This window comes from Tenrec ecaudatus, chromosome 1 (assembly GCF_050624435.1).
Source record: "Tenrec ecaudatus isolate mTenEca1 chromosome 1, mTenEca1.hap1, whole genome shotgun sequence".
NCBI lineage: Eukaryota > Metazoa > Chordata > Mammalia > Afrosoricida > Tenrecidae > Tenrec > Tenrec ecaudatus.
In genome coordinates, this window is record NC_134530.1 from 68,442,861 (window position 1) to 68,459,785 (window position 16,925).

Genomic DNA, 16,925 nt, shown 5'->3' on the forward strand with positions numbered 1-16,925 from the left:
AGCTGGGCCCCTCCCAGCAGCTTTTCATCAGGCCTTTGTCCCAGAGCTTGGAGTTAACCGGGAATTCTAGACAGGCTCCAGTGTTGCCAGACCCAGAACATCTAAGTTCAGATCTGGACGCTGTGTTATGCGGGCAGATCCTTTAACTTCTCTGTGCCTTGCCCCGAGGCAGTGACAGAAAAACAAACCTCACCGCCATCAGGCCAGTGCGACACACAGGCACCCTAGGGTGGGTAGAGCCGCCCCTGGGAGTATGCGAGGCCGTAACTGTATGGGAGTAGAAAGCCTCCTCTTTCTCCCGAGGAGCCACTGGCGGCTTCAGACCGCTGACTATGTGGTGAGCAGCCAGTGCATAACTACTGAGCTACCGGGGCTCTATATTTGGTAGTGATAGCTTCCATTTATTTGTTTGGAGGGGAGTGGGGCAGTGGGGAGGTAAGGTAATCTGTGAGAATTCTTGCTTTGGGTGGGGAGACCTGGCTAATGGACCTCATGCCCAGCCACCACCCATGGGCCAGCGGAGGTTTGCATTTGGCTGTGAAGCTGAACAGGTTTCAGACTAAGTCTAGGGAGAAAGGCCTGGCGGTCGACTTAGGAAAAACCCTGTGGAAGCCAGTTCCTACTTGGTTCTTGGTACATAGGGTGCCAGGTGTAGGCCCGCTTGGTGGCAGCTAACAACAGCTACCCAAAGGTTGGGAGTTCCACTCTGCCCAGAAGTGCCCTGGAAGAACAGCCTGGCAGTCTGCGTATGGAGTTCACACACGCTTGATACTGGCTGGCACACAGTAAGCGTTGCGTGAGGGTTAGGGACAATTGTTGTTTCCTCTGTAGGCTTTTCTAAGGAGTCCCACGGGCATAGTGGATTGCAAGTTGAGCTCCAAACTGCAAGGTCAGTAGTTTGAGTCTAACAGCCACTCGTCAGGGAGAAAGGTGAGGCTTGATCCTCCTGTAAAGATTCACAGTCTCAGAAACCCAAAGGGGCAGTTCTGTTCTGCCTTGTAGGGAAACTATGAGTTGGAATTGACTCCAGGCAGTAAGGTAGTTGGTCTAGGCCTTTCTTACCCAACCCCTACCCCCAGTGACCACCACCTACAGTCTGTAGGTGGCCATGTCTGCAGGCACCACGTTGTGTGATTAGCCCTTCTGTCTCCATCTTTTCCAGGCAAGCCTGTCTTCATTAAGGTCCCTGAGGACCAGACCGGGCTGTCGGGAGGAGTGGCCTCCTTCGTGTGCCAGGCCACAGGGGAGCCCAAGCCACGAATTACTTGGATGAAGAAGGGGAAGAAAGTCAGCTCCCAGCGCTTTGAGGTGTGTGCCTGAGTGGGAAGGGGGCAAGTGGGGCTGGGTCTGCCTGCTCGGGTCTGGCCCTGCATCTTCTCTCAACATTCTCCCTGCCCAGGGGAGGAATGCTCACCTTTTGAGCAGACCCCCATTCCCCAAGCAGGCTGTGATCACCCATCTGTCTTCCGGCAGGTAATTGAGTTTGATGATGGGGCAGGGTCAGTGCTACGGATCCAGCCGCTGAGGGTGCTGCGAGACGAAGCCATCTATGAGTGCACAGCCACCAACAGCCTGGGAGAGATCAACACAAGTGCCAAGCTGTCTGTGCTGGAAGGTACGTGCCAGGAGCGACGTAGGCAGGCCCGGTGGTGTGTGGTGAGAGCTCGCCAGCCCTGGATCTGTGTGCATTGGCAGGGAAGAGGACCAGCGTTCCAGGGTCGGCAGTGGCCAGTGGGGCTATCTGATCTGGCCTGGGTTTCGCGACTCGTGCCAAGGCTGGCTGTGGGCGAGGTGTCCGAGTTCTCACTGGGCAGGACCTCGGGCCTGACTCGGGGTGCGGTATGATATGCAGTGGGTTCCAGGACTGGTGGCAGTGGATCTGATGTACCTACAGGAGCCTGGCTGGAGGCCGCTATGAGTGAAGGCCCTGGGCTGGGCTCTGTCTCGGAACCTGGTGCCTCCTCTCACTTGGTGGCTCTTCTGTCCACTCACAAGCACTCCCTGATGCTGCCTTCAAGTCCAGAGGGTCCTGTGACTGAGGGCCCTACCTTTAATGAGTCAAAGTCTCCACTACGTCCAGCAGAGGGGCAGGCACAAAGGGCTGCAGAGAGGAGGAAGCCAAGTCTAACGACAAGTGGGAGCTGGTAAGAATGCAGAGGACGAGGCAGAAGGCACAGCATGTGCCAGGGCTAGAGGCAAGAGCAGGTGGGGCTTTCAAGGTACCCCAAGTTGTTCCACTTGTTCAGGGAAGCAGGGGGAGAACAGCAGGAAGCAAGACAGCCATTTCCCCTGAGTCTGAAGGGCAGGCGGCACAGGGCCAGGCTGAGGACTGGACGCTTCCTGAGGCCTGGGATCAACCAATGGACTCAGTGGGGGTGGGGGGGGGGGGTTTGGTGAGAGCCAGCCATGATGGGCTACTTACCAGAAGAGATACCTGTTAAAAACAGGGCCCTGGTGGTGCTCTGTGTCCTCCTTTTTGCAACTCCCCTATCTGTTCACTGTCAAAAACTTGAAAAGTGTCAACAAACACATCAGGGAGAAAAGAAAATCTGTTGTGTTGGTCTGGGTAGACTAGAGAAACAAATCCATGGACACACACGTGTATAAGAAAGAGGTTTATATACAAGAGCAATTGAACATTGAGAAAACATCCCAGCCCAGTCCAGTTCAAGTCCATAAGTCAGATATTAGCCCATATTTCAGATATCAATCTGAAAAGTCCTCTTCAGACTCACGAAACACATGCAATGACGCCGAATGCAGAAGATCAAAGGCCAGTGGGTAGAAAGTATTTGGGTCCAGTGGCATTGTAAGCATCTCAGTGCTGGCACTGAGTCTCTCTGTGGCTTCTCTGACTTCCGAGGTCTGTTTGCGTCCATGTGGCTTGTCTTCTGCAATGTCTCCCAGGGAGTAACAGAGAGAGGTGTCTTCCGCCTCCAAGGAGGAAGTAGCAGATTTCCCAGAATCCTCAGGGGAAGGCCATGCCCACAGAAGTCTCATTGGCTGTCTCCAGATTGACAGCCCAGACTCCTACGCTCTTAATCCTTAAATGAACACCAGATTCGGTGACTGCCACACCTGTAATCCTGCCTCCGTTGTTGACAGTTGGTGCTACTCTCGCAGTCTGTGTTCTGTACCTGGAGTTCCTGGGTGGTGCACGTGGTTGATGTGTTGGCTGCTGATTGACAGATTGTGGGCTCACGTCCACCCAGAGGCACCTCAGAAGAAAGGCTCGCCAGTCTGCTTCCCAAGAATCAGCCGTGACAAACTTCACGGACCCGTGGGGCTGCCCTGAGTTGGTGGCACTGGATGGGACAGTAACTGGTTTGAGAGCTGTCGTCGTTCTGTCTGTGTCAGGAGCCTGGCCTTAGTGGCACAACAGTTCGGCACTCAACTGCTAACCAAAAGGCTGGCGGTTCAAACCCGCCAAGTGACTCCGTCAGAGAAAGGCCTGGCCCGTCTGCTCTCTCACACGAGGTCACCAGGAACTGAAACAGATTGGGAGCCGCTGACACCCAACATCGTCTCAATGAGGGGGCTTCAGAAAGTTCATGGAAAATTCAATTTGTTTTTAATTCCATTTCTTCGCAGTCTTTTTGAAGCCCCCTCATTGATATACAATAAAATGGAATCATGCGATTCATAGACTGCTGCTTGTTTGTTTCCCCCTTAAAATGTTGTGACCGTCATCTCGTCATTAAATCTCCCTCTGCTTCATGGTTTCTAGTAGCTGTGGATAAATGGCCATATGCAAGTACCCTGATTTGTGAAGCCCTCTCCTCATTGCATATGTGCCGTTCTCAGGAGCCCTGGGAGCACTGTGGGTCAGGTGTTGGACTGCTAACCACAAGACGGGGGGTTCAAACCCACCAGCTGCTCTACGGGAGAAAGATGAGACTGCCATCTTCCAGATTTGCTGTCTTGGAAACTTGATCTGGCATCGCTCTGAGTCAGAACCGGCTATATTGTGCGTATGCATACGGCGCTCACTGTCCTGATTGTCTTTGTTCCAGATTTGTGGAAGTGGAATTGCTGGTCAAGGGTCACATGCATTTTAAACGTTTCCGTGTTTCCAGAAAATTGTGTCTGTTGAGGTCTCCCCCGACCCCCAGCCCCCCAGGCAGGGCATAGGAGGACCAACCTCTTACATACTGTATTTATTTCTTTCACACATGCCTACTAACAATGGGAATTATCACCAGAAAAGAAAACTTTGCCAAGCTTATAGGCAAAAAAGCTGGCATGTAATTTCTTGATGTAATTTGCATTTGTTTGATTACGTGAGCTGTCAAGCATCTCTTCACTGTGGCTGTTTGTACGCCCTGGTTTTGTGTGTTCACATGTGCGTCCCTGCAGGCAGGCACGTGCGCGCCTCTCCCATCTGCATCAGTGGGCACTACAGGACCCTCTTCCCCCTCTGCCCAGCCCCAGCCTTGTGGCACAAAGGGCAGTGAGGAGGGGTAGTGGCCTGGGTCCTGGACTCACTCCTCACTCACTGTGTGGTCTCTGGGAAGTGCCGGTACCCCTGAGTCGCCTGCCTCCCGTCAACAGGGATGTAACAGCTACCTGCAGGCTGGTGTGGATTTAAGCACTTCTCAGATTCCATCGTAAATGGTAGTGCTGGTGGGCTGGAAGCTGCCCATCCCAAGACCTAGGTGTGAGAGCTGGCCTACTTAGGTTACATGCTGATAGGCACCCTTTTGAGTGGTCCTCCCTCCACCCCACACTCCCCTTCAGCAGAGACTGACCTTTGGGGCCAGAGCCTGGAGGACAGGCTGTGAGCTAGAATCACAGATGGCTTCCTGCTCTCGGGCTTCTCTCTTGACACCCCTGACCTAAGTTTCCGTACTCCTTACCTGGGGACAAGTATTTCCACCCTGCCTTACCTCCTGTTGGCATCTGTCCCAGCAGAGAGCCATCTGCCCCACCCTGGCATTTGAGAAGTGGCCGAAGGGCCAGAACTATGACTCCTGCCCTGCGGAAACTTGCCTCAGACTCAATCAGAGAGAAGGAAACCACAAGTCAAACCCATGGCCGGTAACCCAAGTCCAGCTCCTGCCTGCCCCTGGGTCCCACAAAAGAAGGCCCAGCAGTGAGAGCGCTTGACTCTCTGCGGAGCGTGCTACTCTAACTCTCCCCACCAGCCAGCAGGCTGGGACCATCAACCTTCCCGTTGTAGCCATTCACAGACTGTGGGCCCCTCCTCCCCCGGAGCTACTCCCCGTACCCCTCTTCCCCAGCTCTGACCCTAACACTAAGTCTGTGGGTCCTAGGGGCTCTCCTCCCCCACCTTGTCCTTGGCAGCTTTATCTTTTAAAGGCTTGAGGCCAGTGAGGGTCTTTCAGGCCCAGAGGTGTGAGGGCATCCAGACTGGCCAGGGGTGGGAGGGCGTCCTCTTATTTTGGAAGTATCTTCTTGGAGGAGGGTCTCTGAGCAGGAGCCTGGGGCGTGGGGACTTCTAAGGAACTGGGACGAGGGGGCAACTCCCTGCCCGGTCCCGTGCACCCAGTGTAGGATAGAACCCTGGGCCTGAAAGAGCCCCTCCTACCCTTGAAAGGGAGCACCCGGAAGACGGAATGCTGACTAACCATATTGGGCTGTGTAACCTTGACCAGCTCTGGGCATGGCAGAAGGGAGTGGAGCCAGAGAAAAACAGCCCAGACCCGCCCCCCACTCCCACCCTGTGAAGCCCTGGAAGGCTGGGGGGGTATGCTGAGCACAGGAGCAGGGTGAGCGGATAGTTTGACCAGGGTTCTGCGGAGGAGCTGGGGGAGAGCCAGGCCATTTCTGGGAAGACCACGAGGTCTCGGGGTAAGGAGAGGATGAACACTTGGACACAGGGACTCCAGAGTTCACCCCTTACCTGTGCCACACACGTGGTAGGTACTCCCAGAGGTACACGTGTTTGTGCACATGCTCAACACATGGGCCTCCTGGCTAAGAAACCTGCACCCCTACAGGAAGCCCAGACATGCAAGTCTAGGGGGGTGCCACCCACCCTTGCCAGGCCCAGCTGCATTCCCATGTGGGTCCCTGTCCCAGGTCCCTGCTCCACCACCCACTCCTGCTTTCTCGCCTTTTGCAATGACTGCCCCGCCCCCGGCGGGCATACAGTGGGGTGCCCAGCACACACTGGCTGGGTGAGCCTGTCCTGAGCCGAGAGGGAGCACAAGGCCCCGCTGCCGCCCATCGTTCCTGTCTGAGTGGTAATTGAAGCCATTAGCGCGGCAGCCTCTCCCTCACTGCCGGGTAATGGCAGGAAAAGCTCTTCTCGCTCTGCACTCTTGAGGCGGCTGAATCACTCCCCCTCCAACCCGCCTGCCACTGAGACTGGGAATCTGACATTTTCCCTAATGGGAGGGGCAGTGGGGGGGGGGGGAGGCAGGCCTGGCCTTTCTCCCTGGAGGTTTGGGCACTCCATCCAGAAGAAGGTCCTGGACACCCCCCCCCCACCCCTCCAGCCGGAGGTGGATGCCAGACTGCCAGCAATGTGGGCGGGGCACTGGTGGCTCTGGTAGATTCTGGAAGGGGCCAGGCAAAGACCACCACTGAGCAGGAGTGGACTGTCTCTCTGACTTTGTTCGGGGGGCGGGGGGGGGGCAGTGTTTGAGGGCTCTGTGTCCAGAGGCCATCCTTGCCATGTGGAGGGCACTGTAGAACAGGCAGCGGGAGCAGATGGAGTGTGAGGCAGGCAGTGTGTTAGGTGCCTGGTGTTGAGCGGATAGCGGGGAGGGGGGGTGTGCAGCCACTGTGTTTGGAGGGTGTATGCTTGCGTGTGGGCTTGTGAGATGTTACGGTGTGGACAGCAGGTGGTGTGTGCCTCGCAGCCCTGTGTGTGCGCGTATGCACGTGCACAGCAGGTGGTCGGCACCTTGCATGCCGTGTATGCAGTAAGGGGTGTGTCCGCATGCAGCTGGAGCGGTGTGTGTGGAGTCATTCAGACACTGGTAGGAAGTCAGAGTGCCGGGCCAGGTTCATTGTCTCTGGGACCCCACAGGACCCTTGCTCAGAGTTGCTGGTCAGCAGGAGGAACCTCTGTGCAGTGGGGCCAAGTGGGCTGCTGAACAGGCCCCAGGCAGTGTCAGGAGTTAGGCTGTTTCAAGTAGGGCTGCTACCCCAAACCTTGTAATGCCCTCCTCTACCAAACCCAGGTTACCTTTTACCTGTGTCCACCTGGCCTTGGTGGTTGCTAACTGACCAGAACTACACTTCCTTTGACTCCTGAGCTCAGGAATTCAGATACCTGCAGAGACTCTCTTGCTCTGCGTCCTCGGGGCAGGCTCTGGGCAAGCGGACATTGGTCAGCCCAGAACCCTGGGTTCTTCTGTGGCTCTGCACTCAACTAGCTTTGGGACCTGTGGGGTAGTGAAGGACCTCTGGAGACCCTCTGTCCCCAGTCCCTTCAGTAACCACTCAGGGGACATGAGACCTAGTAGGCAGGTTTGGCGCGGGGCTGGACCTGGCACAGGGATCCCATGGGCTCTTGTATTTGCTGATTGAAGGGTGTTTCCCTGGGAGTCATCGCCCCTTGTTCTAGCCCCCCCTTCCCCTGGCCACCCTGTCCTACCTTGTGGTGGGATGAGCTGGCCCTGCCTGGTTCCCGGCCTACCTCAGGGTGAGGGAAATGGACGCAAACGCTGCCTTATAGACGGAGGCACCCCAAGTGCAGGAGGCACCCTTTCCTGGAGCCACGTAGACGTCTAGGTAGTTTTACCACCTCCTGGGTTTGCACCTGGAAGCCAGGCCTGCCTCTACTTCTCCCTGGGCCACTGAGGCACAGAGCTGGTTCAGACCCAGTGGCATTCAGGACCATGCCGACAGAGGAGGCCCGACAGCCTGTTGCTGCAGGGTTCTAAGCCCTGGGCATGGGGATGGGAGGGATCAGGTAGCGGGGCACTGTAGGGAGGGCCTTAAAGTTCTCAGTGCCTGGCATGTCCTCATCTTTTAAGCTCTGATCTGCCTTCCAGGGCCCAGTGGACTCTATCCTGAGTGGGTCCTTCTGTGGAGCAGGCAATACTCCAGCTCTTTTGCTAGCTGTGGACACTGGGGCCCTTCCACATGCCCAGCTGGCCCCTCCCTGCTGTGCCAGCCCCTCCTCCCCCCTGCTCACCCCCGCTCTCCTCTAGCCTCAGACCCACAGTGGCTTTCGGAACTAGCATCCTCCCTGCTGGCCAAGGGGGAGGTTTTTAATCGCCAGGCTCAGGACATTTGGGAGCCGTGGGAAGATTTCACCTGGACAGCCATGTGGTCAGAAAGGTTCCTGTGGGCCCTGCCTAGAAGGGAATGGGGCAGTACTGGCATTTGGGAGGTCCAGGGGAAGGGGCCGGTCGATACAGGTAATGGTGGGGGGGCGACTGGAACTGTTCAGTAGCCATAGGCAGCCGGCTGTGTGTTGCCTCCGCGGTCAGATAGAGAGCTGGTGGCACCGTGCTCTAAGCTCAGACCCAGGAGGAAGGGGCCAGGTGGTGAGCTGGGTTAGAACTCTGTTGCGTCAAGTGTGCACAGGATCCCAAGGGATTGCCTTGGTGTTCCAGGCAGACTCCTGGAGAAGGCAAATGTCTGGGTATTGGATCCAAGGGGGGGGAGAAAGCTCTTGGATGGAGCCTCAGGAACAAACTGGGAATGTTAGGAGGAGGCGGTGTCAGGGAGATGCCAGTGGTCAGTGAGTGGGGTGCTGGCGGTGAGATCAGGCAAGATGAGCCCAGCCGTGGCCTCTGGGCTTCACATCTGGTGTTAGCGGAGACCTGGGTGGTGGTCTGTCAGGCAGGGGGCTGCAAAGCTAGTGGATGCTGTGGCTGTCCACAGTGACTGAGGGAGCAGGGCCTGAACCTAGGAGGCTGGTCAGTGGATGGGGGGGAGGACAGTGCCAGCGTGGGCTGGTGAAGCCAGAGTGTGTAGTGGGGGGTGGTGCAGCCAGGGGATGGCCCCAGGTTCCTTAAGTGTGTGTGGCTGAGAGGTTGAATAGGAGGGTGGGGCTCAGGGAAGCCCTGGGGGGAGCAGGCAGCAGGGGGGCTAGTGGTTGCTGCCGACAGGCCCCAAACAGCTCAGATTCAAAAACAAAACAGGCTTTTAAGATGCCAAGTTTGATGAAATCTGAGTGCTGGAAGAGGTGGGAGTTTTCTCTTGGAAAAACAGCTGAAAATTGAGACTGAAAGCTGCGAAGGGAGATGGGCCCTGGGCTCCCAGCCTCCCTTCCAGCCTCGGAGCCTGGGGGCTGGGCTCTTGGGCAAGGTCAGGAGGCACCTTGCTGGGGGTGCCCTCGCCCCAAGCCTGCTCAGGAAGAGGCAGGGTTGAGCTGGCCTTGGTTTTCCTCAGTGCACACAGGCCTCGGGGAGCAGGCCCTTCCACCACCCACGAGGTCCCTTCCTGCATTGGCTGTTTGTGTCTCGGCATTGGTGTTTCCCTAACTGCGGGTCTGTACATGTGTGTGCTCTTGCTCTGCAGGCACAGGCCTCTGGATCGGCCTGCTAAGCCAGCTTTCCACAGGTGCTTGTCACTGCAGGTGCCCCGCCACACGTACATGAGGGTTTCTCTTTTTGCACCTGTCTCCTTCCGCACATATACTATGTGTGTCCCTGGCTTTGCATGTGTCTAGGTGTCTGTATGTTTGGACAGGGTGAGGCCAGGCTCACAGATGGCACCACCCTAGGGAGCGTGTGCATGTGTGTGTGTGTATGTGTGTGGTGCCAGTGTGCCTGTACATGCACAGAGACGCCAGGAAGCTGACTAAGTGGGTGAGGAGGTCAAGCTGACAGACGGTGCTGTCCGCCCAGGGACCCTGCAAGGCGTCTCCATCTGTCAGCCTCCCTGGTGCAGCCCCCTCCCACTGGCCCAGGCGCCTCCGGGCATCCCAGGCCCCTCAGAACAAAGGGCCCTATGTGTGCTTTGTACGGGCCTCAGTAGCCACCCTTCCTTCCCATCATTCCAGCAGATTCTTGGTCCAAGCTGACCCCTTTGTGCCCCGAGCCTAGTCTCCACCAGCGCCCCTGCTAGCCTCCTCACTGCCCACCGCACCCACTTACTGGACTCAACCTCCTCCAGGAAGCCATTATGATAGGAGGAGAAGAGGCAGGCGATCCAGTTCCCCCACTGCTGTGGGACCTCAGCCCCCTCTCTGAGCTCCGGGCACTACCCTTCCTGCTGCCTCTGCCCAGTGCGAGCAGCAGGACTTTTCTGGAGAGAAACATGGGGACACTGCTGTGATATCTGGAGACCTGGGCAGTTCAGCACAGAGCCATTCCTGCCCATGTGTGCCCACCACGCGTACACTCAGACATGTGTGTTCCCAGTGCTCCTGCAGACCAGCATTCTCCAGACAGGCATAGACACTTGGCGTCACTGGTGGCCACCCCCTCCTGGACTCTCCTATGAGGACTTGGGACTGGCCTCACTCAGTCACTGCACTGTGGTCGCAGAGGGATGGCACCCCAGCTGCATGACAGTATGGGGGGAGGTCCCCCAGAGTTGAGAAGGGAGGACGTGGGGGGGCACGACAGCACCACCTAAGAGGGATGGGAGGGGCGGCTCCAACCTGGACTATGGATGAGTGTGCGCGCGCGGCCCCTTCTGCCTGGGCTTCCTCCTCTCCACCGTTACCATGGTTACTGGGTGGCCTGCAGGGGGAGGGACCATCATCCCCTCGAGTTCTGTCAGCCCCTCCATCCACAGGACTTGTGAGGGGGCCTCAGCGTTACCCGTACTTCCGGTTTTAGAACATGGGTGCATGTGGCTGTCCACATGTAGGAGACAACTCGGGTGCGCTTTGCACTAAACAAAAAGACAGCGACTTGTGCAGGGGTCTTTTCTGCAGTAGAGGTGGAGCTGCCGAGTTGGGAGGGGCGGAGGGCGTGGCATCATGGGAGGGGCTGAGTGAAAGAGGGCGGCGACGCTAGTCAGTGGCTCAGCTTCCCCAGGGATACCCCTCAGCCAGGTCTGCTACCTGTCTCACCCCAACCCCAGGCACGGGTTAGCCCTGTGACCTTGGGCAGGCTTCATCATCTCTAAAGCTTGGTAGCAGCTCATAGGGTTTGGGTAAAAAATACATCATTCTGTAAAATGTCTTTAACACAGCCGGTGCCTGTTGTTAGCAGCTGCCCAGTCAGTGTGTGTGGAATGGAACTGCTAGGAGTGTTTTCCAGGCTGTGACCTTTCGGGAACAGACTGCCAGCCCTTCCTTCTGAGGCACGTCTGGCTTGGTTCAACCAGCTGACCCTTGGGCTAGTTGTTAGGCACTTAGCCTTGCTTACAGTGCCTGTAATACAAATGGTCCATAGATAAGATGGTTAATCACTCCTATCTGTGCCTCACTTTCTCCCATTGGGCTAGGTTTGTTTGCAGTGACGACTGTGGCTCCAATTGGAGGGATTTGCCCTGGGCCTGAGTGATTCCCACAGGGATTCGGAAAGGCATGCGTGTGCCAGTCTGGTGCAGGGGTGCAGTTGGCAGCGGCACGCTTGGCCCTCAGACGGGCCAGACACACGGCAGGCATGGGTACACAGCTGCTGTCCTTGGCCGAGCCTGAATGTGCTGCAGGCCCCCTGGGGGCACAGAAGGAAGAGACCCCAGCAGGTCATCCCTGCGCGCCTGGAGCCCTCCTGCGAGACACACGTCCACTCCTTGAGGTGGCAGCATGGCAGCCTTCTGGGTTTTGCCTAGAAGCCTAGTTGGCACAAGGCACTGGCTTTTGGGTCCCGCTGTTTTATGGAAAGCTCTTAACACATGCCGGCTTGGGCCCTGGCGATGGTGCCTGGGGGATGATTGGAGCCAAGGACGGAGCCATTGAGGGCGAGATAATTGAGGGAAGAAAATTAATTGTCCTTAATTTGGCATAAGTCCCACAGACCTCCCCCGTGTCAGGAATTCTGAGTAGATTCTCGGGACATGGGGCTGCAGACACAGGTACTTCTTGCATGCTCCTTAATGAGGGTTTGATGGGTCAGATGGGGCCCACTGACTCCTGGGCCCCACCAGGGTGCTCAGCACTCCTACCGGGCAGGCCCGAGTGCTCCTTGCCATTGCTCAGGAGGGCAGGGCAGGCAGGACTGAAATTTGGAAGGAGCTAGATTGGCGCCCTGGTACTCTGGGATGGCTCTCGCAGCCAAGGTGGTGTCCCCAAGCTGTTGGGGAAGCAGGAAGGGCAGTCTTGCTGTGAAAGCAAGTAGCAGCAGGGCCAGAGGGAAGTGTCTCTCACTAGGTACATCCCCATGTCCTGCTTCCAGGTCGGCCTTTCTTGTCTAAGAGTCAGAGCATATGTGGGCCTGTGAACGGTCAACGAGATTCCCACTGCGTTTAACGTACGGGATTGATAGGGCTCCAGTTGGGAGGCGAGGCCATGCTGGGAGTCCTCCTGCTCTCTGGGCCCAAGACACCCCCAGTGGGGCCACAGCCTTCTTTCTCTGTGTGCCCCTGGGGCCTAGCAGCAGATCATGGGAATTCTGGCCCTTCCCTGGGTTTCTCCTCTCACCCCTGTAAGTCCCCTGGGTCTCTGAGTCTCCAGAGAGGGGCTACCTTCCTGCAGGCCTTGACGCGCTCCCCTGCCGAGGCTGCCTCGTGCCTTTTCCTTGGTAATGTTCCCACACACACCCCCAGCACTGGTCGAGGGGCAGGGAAGTGAGAGAAGAGTGCTGGCCCCACCTCTGTGAAGCCCAGTCATGCCAGTCTCCCCGCCCCCCTGGAAGATTGACAAAAGAGAGAACGTTTGCTTTCCCCCATCAGTTGTGGCTTTCACGGGTGGGTTAGTGTTGGTGACCGCCCAGGAGTGGAGTGCCGGGAAGGAGAGTCTCTCACGAGCTGGGGAAAGGTGGCCCCGGGTCCTGATCCCCATCCCTGCCTGTCCCCCGTCCCTTCCTGTACTACCGTCAAAAAAACACCAGCTAGGATCTGCTAGCACGGGTCAGTGTCAGACACTCGCATTCTAACAGCTGTGGTCCTGGGACCCTGCTCTACGGAGTCAAGGGGACACAGAGGACGGGCAAACTCTCCCGGTCCTCAGAGTAGTTGCTGGTGGCGAAGGGAGGCCCTGTTTGGTCTGGGTTTTGGCATGCAGGTTGTGCACTGTGGCTCTGTGAGGCTGGCCCACCTAGAGCTGCTGCTGCTGCTCATCCTGAGCCCAAAGCTGGGGGAAGCAGCCAGGTGGCGCTTCACCTCCAGTGTCTTCCTAGAAGCCCCAGCCTCCCCATGATTCCACTCGGTCCCCACGTGCTCAGACAGGGAATCGGGGCCGGCCGCAGCAGAGAACAGGTCCGGATCAACCTGGGCTCTGCCTGGGGGTGAAGCCGAAGGCCAGGTGCCAGGGCCGAGGGAACAGTGCAGACAAGAGTGAGGACGGCCAGTGTGGGGCCTCCACTGCGCTGTGGCGATTGCGCTACATGGGCTGTGGGCTCCCCACCCCGCCGTCCCTCTTCAGGGCCCAGAGAGATGTGTTGATGGACAAATGGATGCCTGCAGGTGGAGGCTTGGCTTCCTGGCACTCCCAACTGAGTCCTCTCTTCTGCACGAGTTTCAGGCTTAGACGTCGGATTGGGGCTGGGATTTATCGAAAGGGTCCCAACTGTCCCGGGAGTCCTGGGAAGGTGCCCACGGAGTGGCTGCCCTCACATGCATGTCTGCTCTCTGTCTGCAGAGGACCAGCTGCCCGCTGGCTTCCCCTCCATCGACATGGGGCCTCAGCTGAAGGTGGTCGAGAAGGCGCGAACGGCCACCATGCTGTGCGCCGCCGGTGGCAACCCAGACCCCGAGATCTCCTGGTTCAAGGACTTCCTCCCGGTGGATCCTGCCACCAGCAATGGCCGCATCAAGCAACTGCGCTCAGGTGAGGAGAGGCCGGGGTCAAGGGGCTGCACAGACATAGCTAGGAATCTTGTCTGACTAGATCCGAGGTTGGCCTCACCTTCCTTCGTCGGCCCTGAGAGCCTCGGGTGGCCGCAGGGTGGGTTGGGCTGGATCTGCTACAGGCCCCCCTGGTCCAGGGAAGACTCTGACATGGAGGGTTCATTGTGGACTGTGCTCTACCCTCCCCGGAGCGCCAGGCTCTTGGAGCCTTTGGGCAAGTCCTGCTCCTTACAGCACTGTGCCATCACAGCATGGGCAGGGCCCATGTGGAAATGTTGCTGTGGGTACTGGCCCTCCAGTGTGTCTCTAGACGACAGGGCCTGGCCCAGGAAGGAGGCCAAAGGTACCCGATTCATCAGCCTTCGAAAGGCTGGATCCTGGGGGGCCTTGCTGCCCAGCAGGGTGACTGCAGCCCTATCTCCTGGCCACCAGAGCCACCTGTCTCCTGGATGTTTCCGTCGTGGCAGCAGAGAATCCTGGGAGTGAGGCTGCTGCCGTGACCTGGCGGGAGGTGTCGCCCCGTTGATCGATCTGCCTGTGAGGCTCCCGCCAGGATAATTGATTCTGTTTTTGTGGGAACAGAGCAGGCGGGGAAGGCGGCTGGGCACTGGCAAGAGGCTGCACTGCGCATCTGCCACCAGCACGGGCTGGCTCCACAGACCTGCTCCAGAGGCTCCTGCCAGCCCTGGCATGGTGGGGCCTTGGGCAGGATGGGCAGCAGCCTCCTGAGCCTCTGCTGCCCCTCAGAGGTCGGCCTCGTGAAGAAGGAGATGGCTCGGGCCCTGCAGGCTCCAGAGACACCCCTGCCACTCCTTGGGGTGCTTGTCTCTCCCTGCCAACTCTTGCCAGTCAGACACCCCTGTGTGCCCGGAGGGAGGAGGGAGAGATGAGCTGCCCAGCAGGGGCAGGGTTCTGGCCCCAGCCACAGTCGCCTGAGACAGCCCTTGAAGTGTTAGCTCATTTAATTTAATTAAAACTCAACAAGATGGAGGCAGCTATAGCACAGTTAATTAAAACAGCCATAATCAAAGCAGGAAAGGGTCCGGCAGGCAGCGCTTGCCGCCACTGCTCGGCCCAGCCCTGCACAGCAGCCGGCACATTTGGGCTACTCCGAGTCTCCTCCCAGGTCCCTGGAGCAGCCCCTCGGGCAGGAGGGCGGTCCTCCCTGAAGGCCTGGATGCTCCCCAGCACGCCGCTGACCGTCAGCAGCTGCAGCTCCGGGAAGGGCCACTGTGGGCATGTCCGTTCATCAAGTATTAATGTGCGTGCTGTGGGGCAGGCCCAGCGCCACCCATTCACTCACTGCCTTGCTCCCTGCCCTCAGCCACTCAGCTACCCATCTCACTTTCCCTGGCCTCCCAGGGCCCTGGTCCTCCTGCTGGGCCTCCTCCAGTTGCCCTTGCTCCAGGTCCCTCACCGCAGACTCAGCAGTTTCAAACTCTGAGAGAAAGACGGATCTTGCTGCTCCTGTAAAACATTACAGTCTCAAAAAAAAAAAAAGTTAGTCTCGGGAACTCACGGGGCCAGTCTACACAGGCCTCTAGGGTCAGCATGAGTCAGAATGGACTGATGACAGTGAATGTGGATTTTTTGTGTCTTCCTCAGCCAGGGACCAGTGAAGCTGCCTGACTCTCCAGCATGCTTCACACCACAGCTGGCTCCTTGCCAGTGGCTTTACGTGACTCCACACCAGCAGCTCCTTCCCTCTTCCTGACCTTGTGCCACAGAGCGACAGCACAGTCCCTGTTCCCTCCCCCTGACCCTTCTGCAGAGGTCAGGGAACCGCATCCTCTTGACTGGTCGCCCACCTCTCAGATTGACCCCCTGGTTCTTGTCTTTGACCCCGAGAGACCCTGCCTGCCGTCTCCCCCCTTATCTGACGGCCGTTCACTGCCACTGCGACCAGGTACACAATCCTGAGCAAGGTGCACAAGGACCCTTCTTGGTCTCGAGTGGCTTGAGGCGCCTACGTGAAGTCCTGGGTCCCAGCTTTACCACTCACAGGCTCGGCTAAATTAGTTATCTGCGCTTCGGTTTTCTCATCTATAGAAAGAAGCTAATGGTGAAGACTAGGTAAGACAGTGGCAGCAAGAACTCTCCCGTCTGTCTAACTAGCCTGTCGTAGATGGAGAGCTTCTTAGCTTTTGCTTCCCCCACCCCATGCACTGGAACCTGCCAGGCCTAGCACAAGCAGGTGTCTCTGTGCCCTTGGTCCATGAATATACCCCCTCCAAACTTGGAATCTTATCCCTGTAGATACATGTCCACTTGTCCCCTGCTTTCCAGATCCACAGAGGACCTGTCTTGTACAACCTTTCCCGCCATGGGGAACTGTGGGTCGTGGGCCCGTGGACCAACTCCTGGGATAGATGGAGTGGCACCTGAGGGGCCTTGGTAATCCCAGGACTTTGCCTATCACTGCCCTCCCTGGCCCCTGGCTTACTCTCATCCCATGACCATCTAGCAGGGGCCTGGGGCTGTGGAGTGCAGGTGTTACCAGGACATCCCTTCATGGATTGGAGTCAGGCCCCAGGCACTTGGCCGTTTGCAGGGGCCCTTCCCTGTTTAATCATCTCCGGCTGTTTGCAAAGTGCTTTCTCACCTTAGGTTGCAGCTGCTTCTCCGGCAACCCCATGAAGCAGGCCAGGCTGTGCTTCTTGGGCCTGCTTTGCGGCTGGGTTAAGGGAGTCACCTGGGGTCACACGTGGAGACGAGGGTCTGGGAGCACTCTTGTGGGGTCACCCAGAGGCTTCCAGCATCATATCCTTGGAACTTGGGGGCCTCCTGAGAAGGAGCTGGGGTCCATTAGGACCCCACAGCACCATAGGCCCATCCTTATTAGCCCACTAGTACCCAGAACCCTTTGGGCATCCTGTGGCCTGGGCCACAGCACCCCTAGCCTGGGCTTGATCAATAGAGCAGAACCTGGGCAGGAGGACAGCTGCCAACATGGGAGGTCCTCTCAACAGACATTTCTCTCACTGCGACCAACCTGCTGCCCAAGTCCCAAGTGGACACTTTGAACTCAAGACCCAGGTGGGTCTAAGAGGAACGGGGACAGTCTCAAAGAGTCGTTGTCGTCGTTGTTAGGGCTA

The 16,925-nt window shown here is 57.7% G+C and overlaps 1 protein-coding gene across 4 annotated transcripts in view; it reads left to right on the forward strand.

Moving 5' to 3' along the window:
- The window catches only part of PTPRF (protein tyrosine phosphatase receptor type F), an 84,507-nt gene that overhangs the window by 24,337 nt on the left and 43,245 nt on the right, over positions 1-16,925 (forward strand). For all 4 annotated transcript variants that reach the window (XM_075555056.1, XM_075555029.1, XM_075555046.1 and 1 more), the window contains 3 exons: positions 1,163-1,308; positions 1,474-1,615; positions 13,622-13,810. In XM_075555056.1, the coding sequence (XP_075411171.1) occupies positions 1,163-1,308; positions 1,474-1,615; positions 13,622-13,810 (477 nt within the window). The remainder of the gene's footprint in view (positions 1-1,162; positions 1,309-1,473; positions 1,616-13,621; positions 13,811-16,925) is intronic.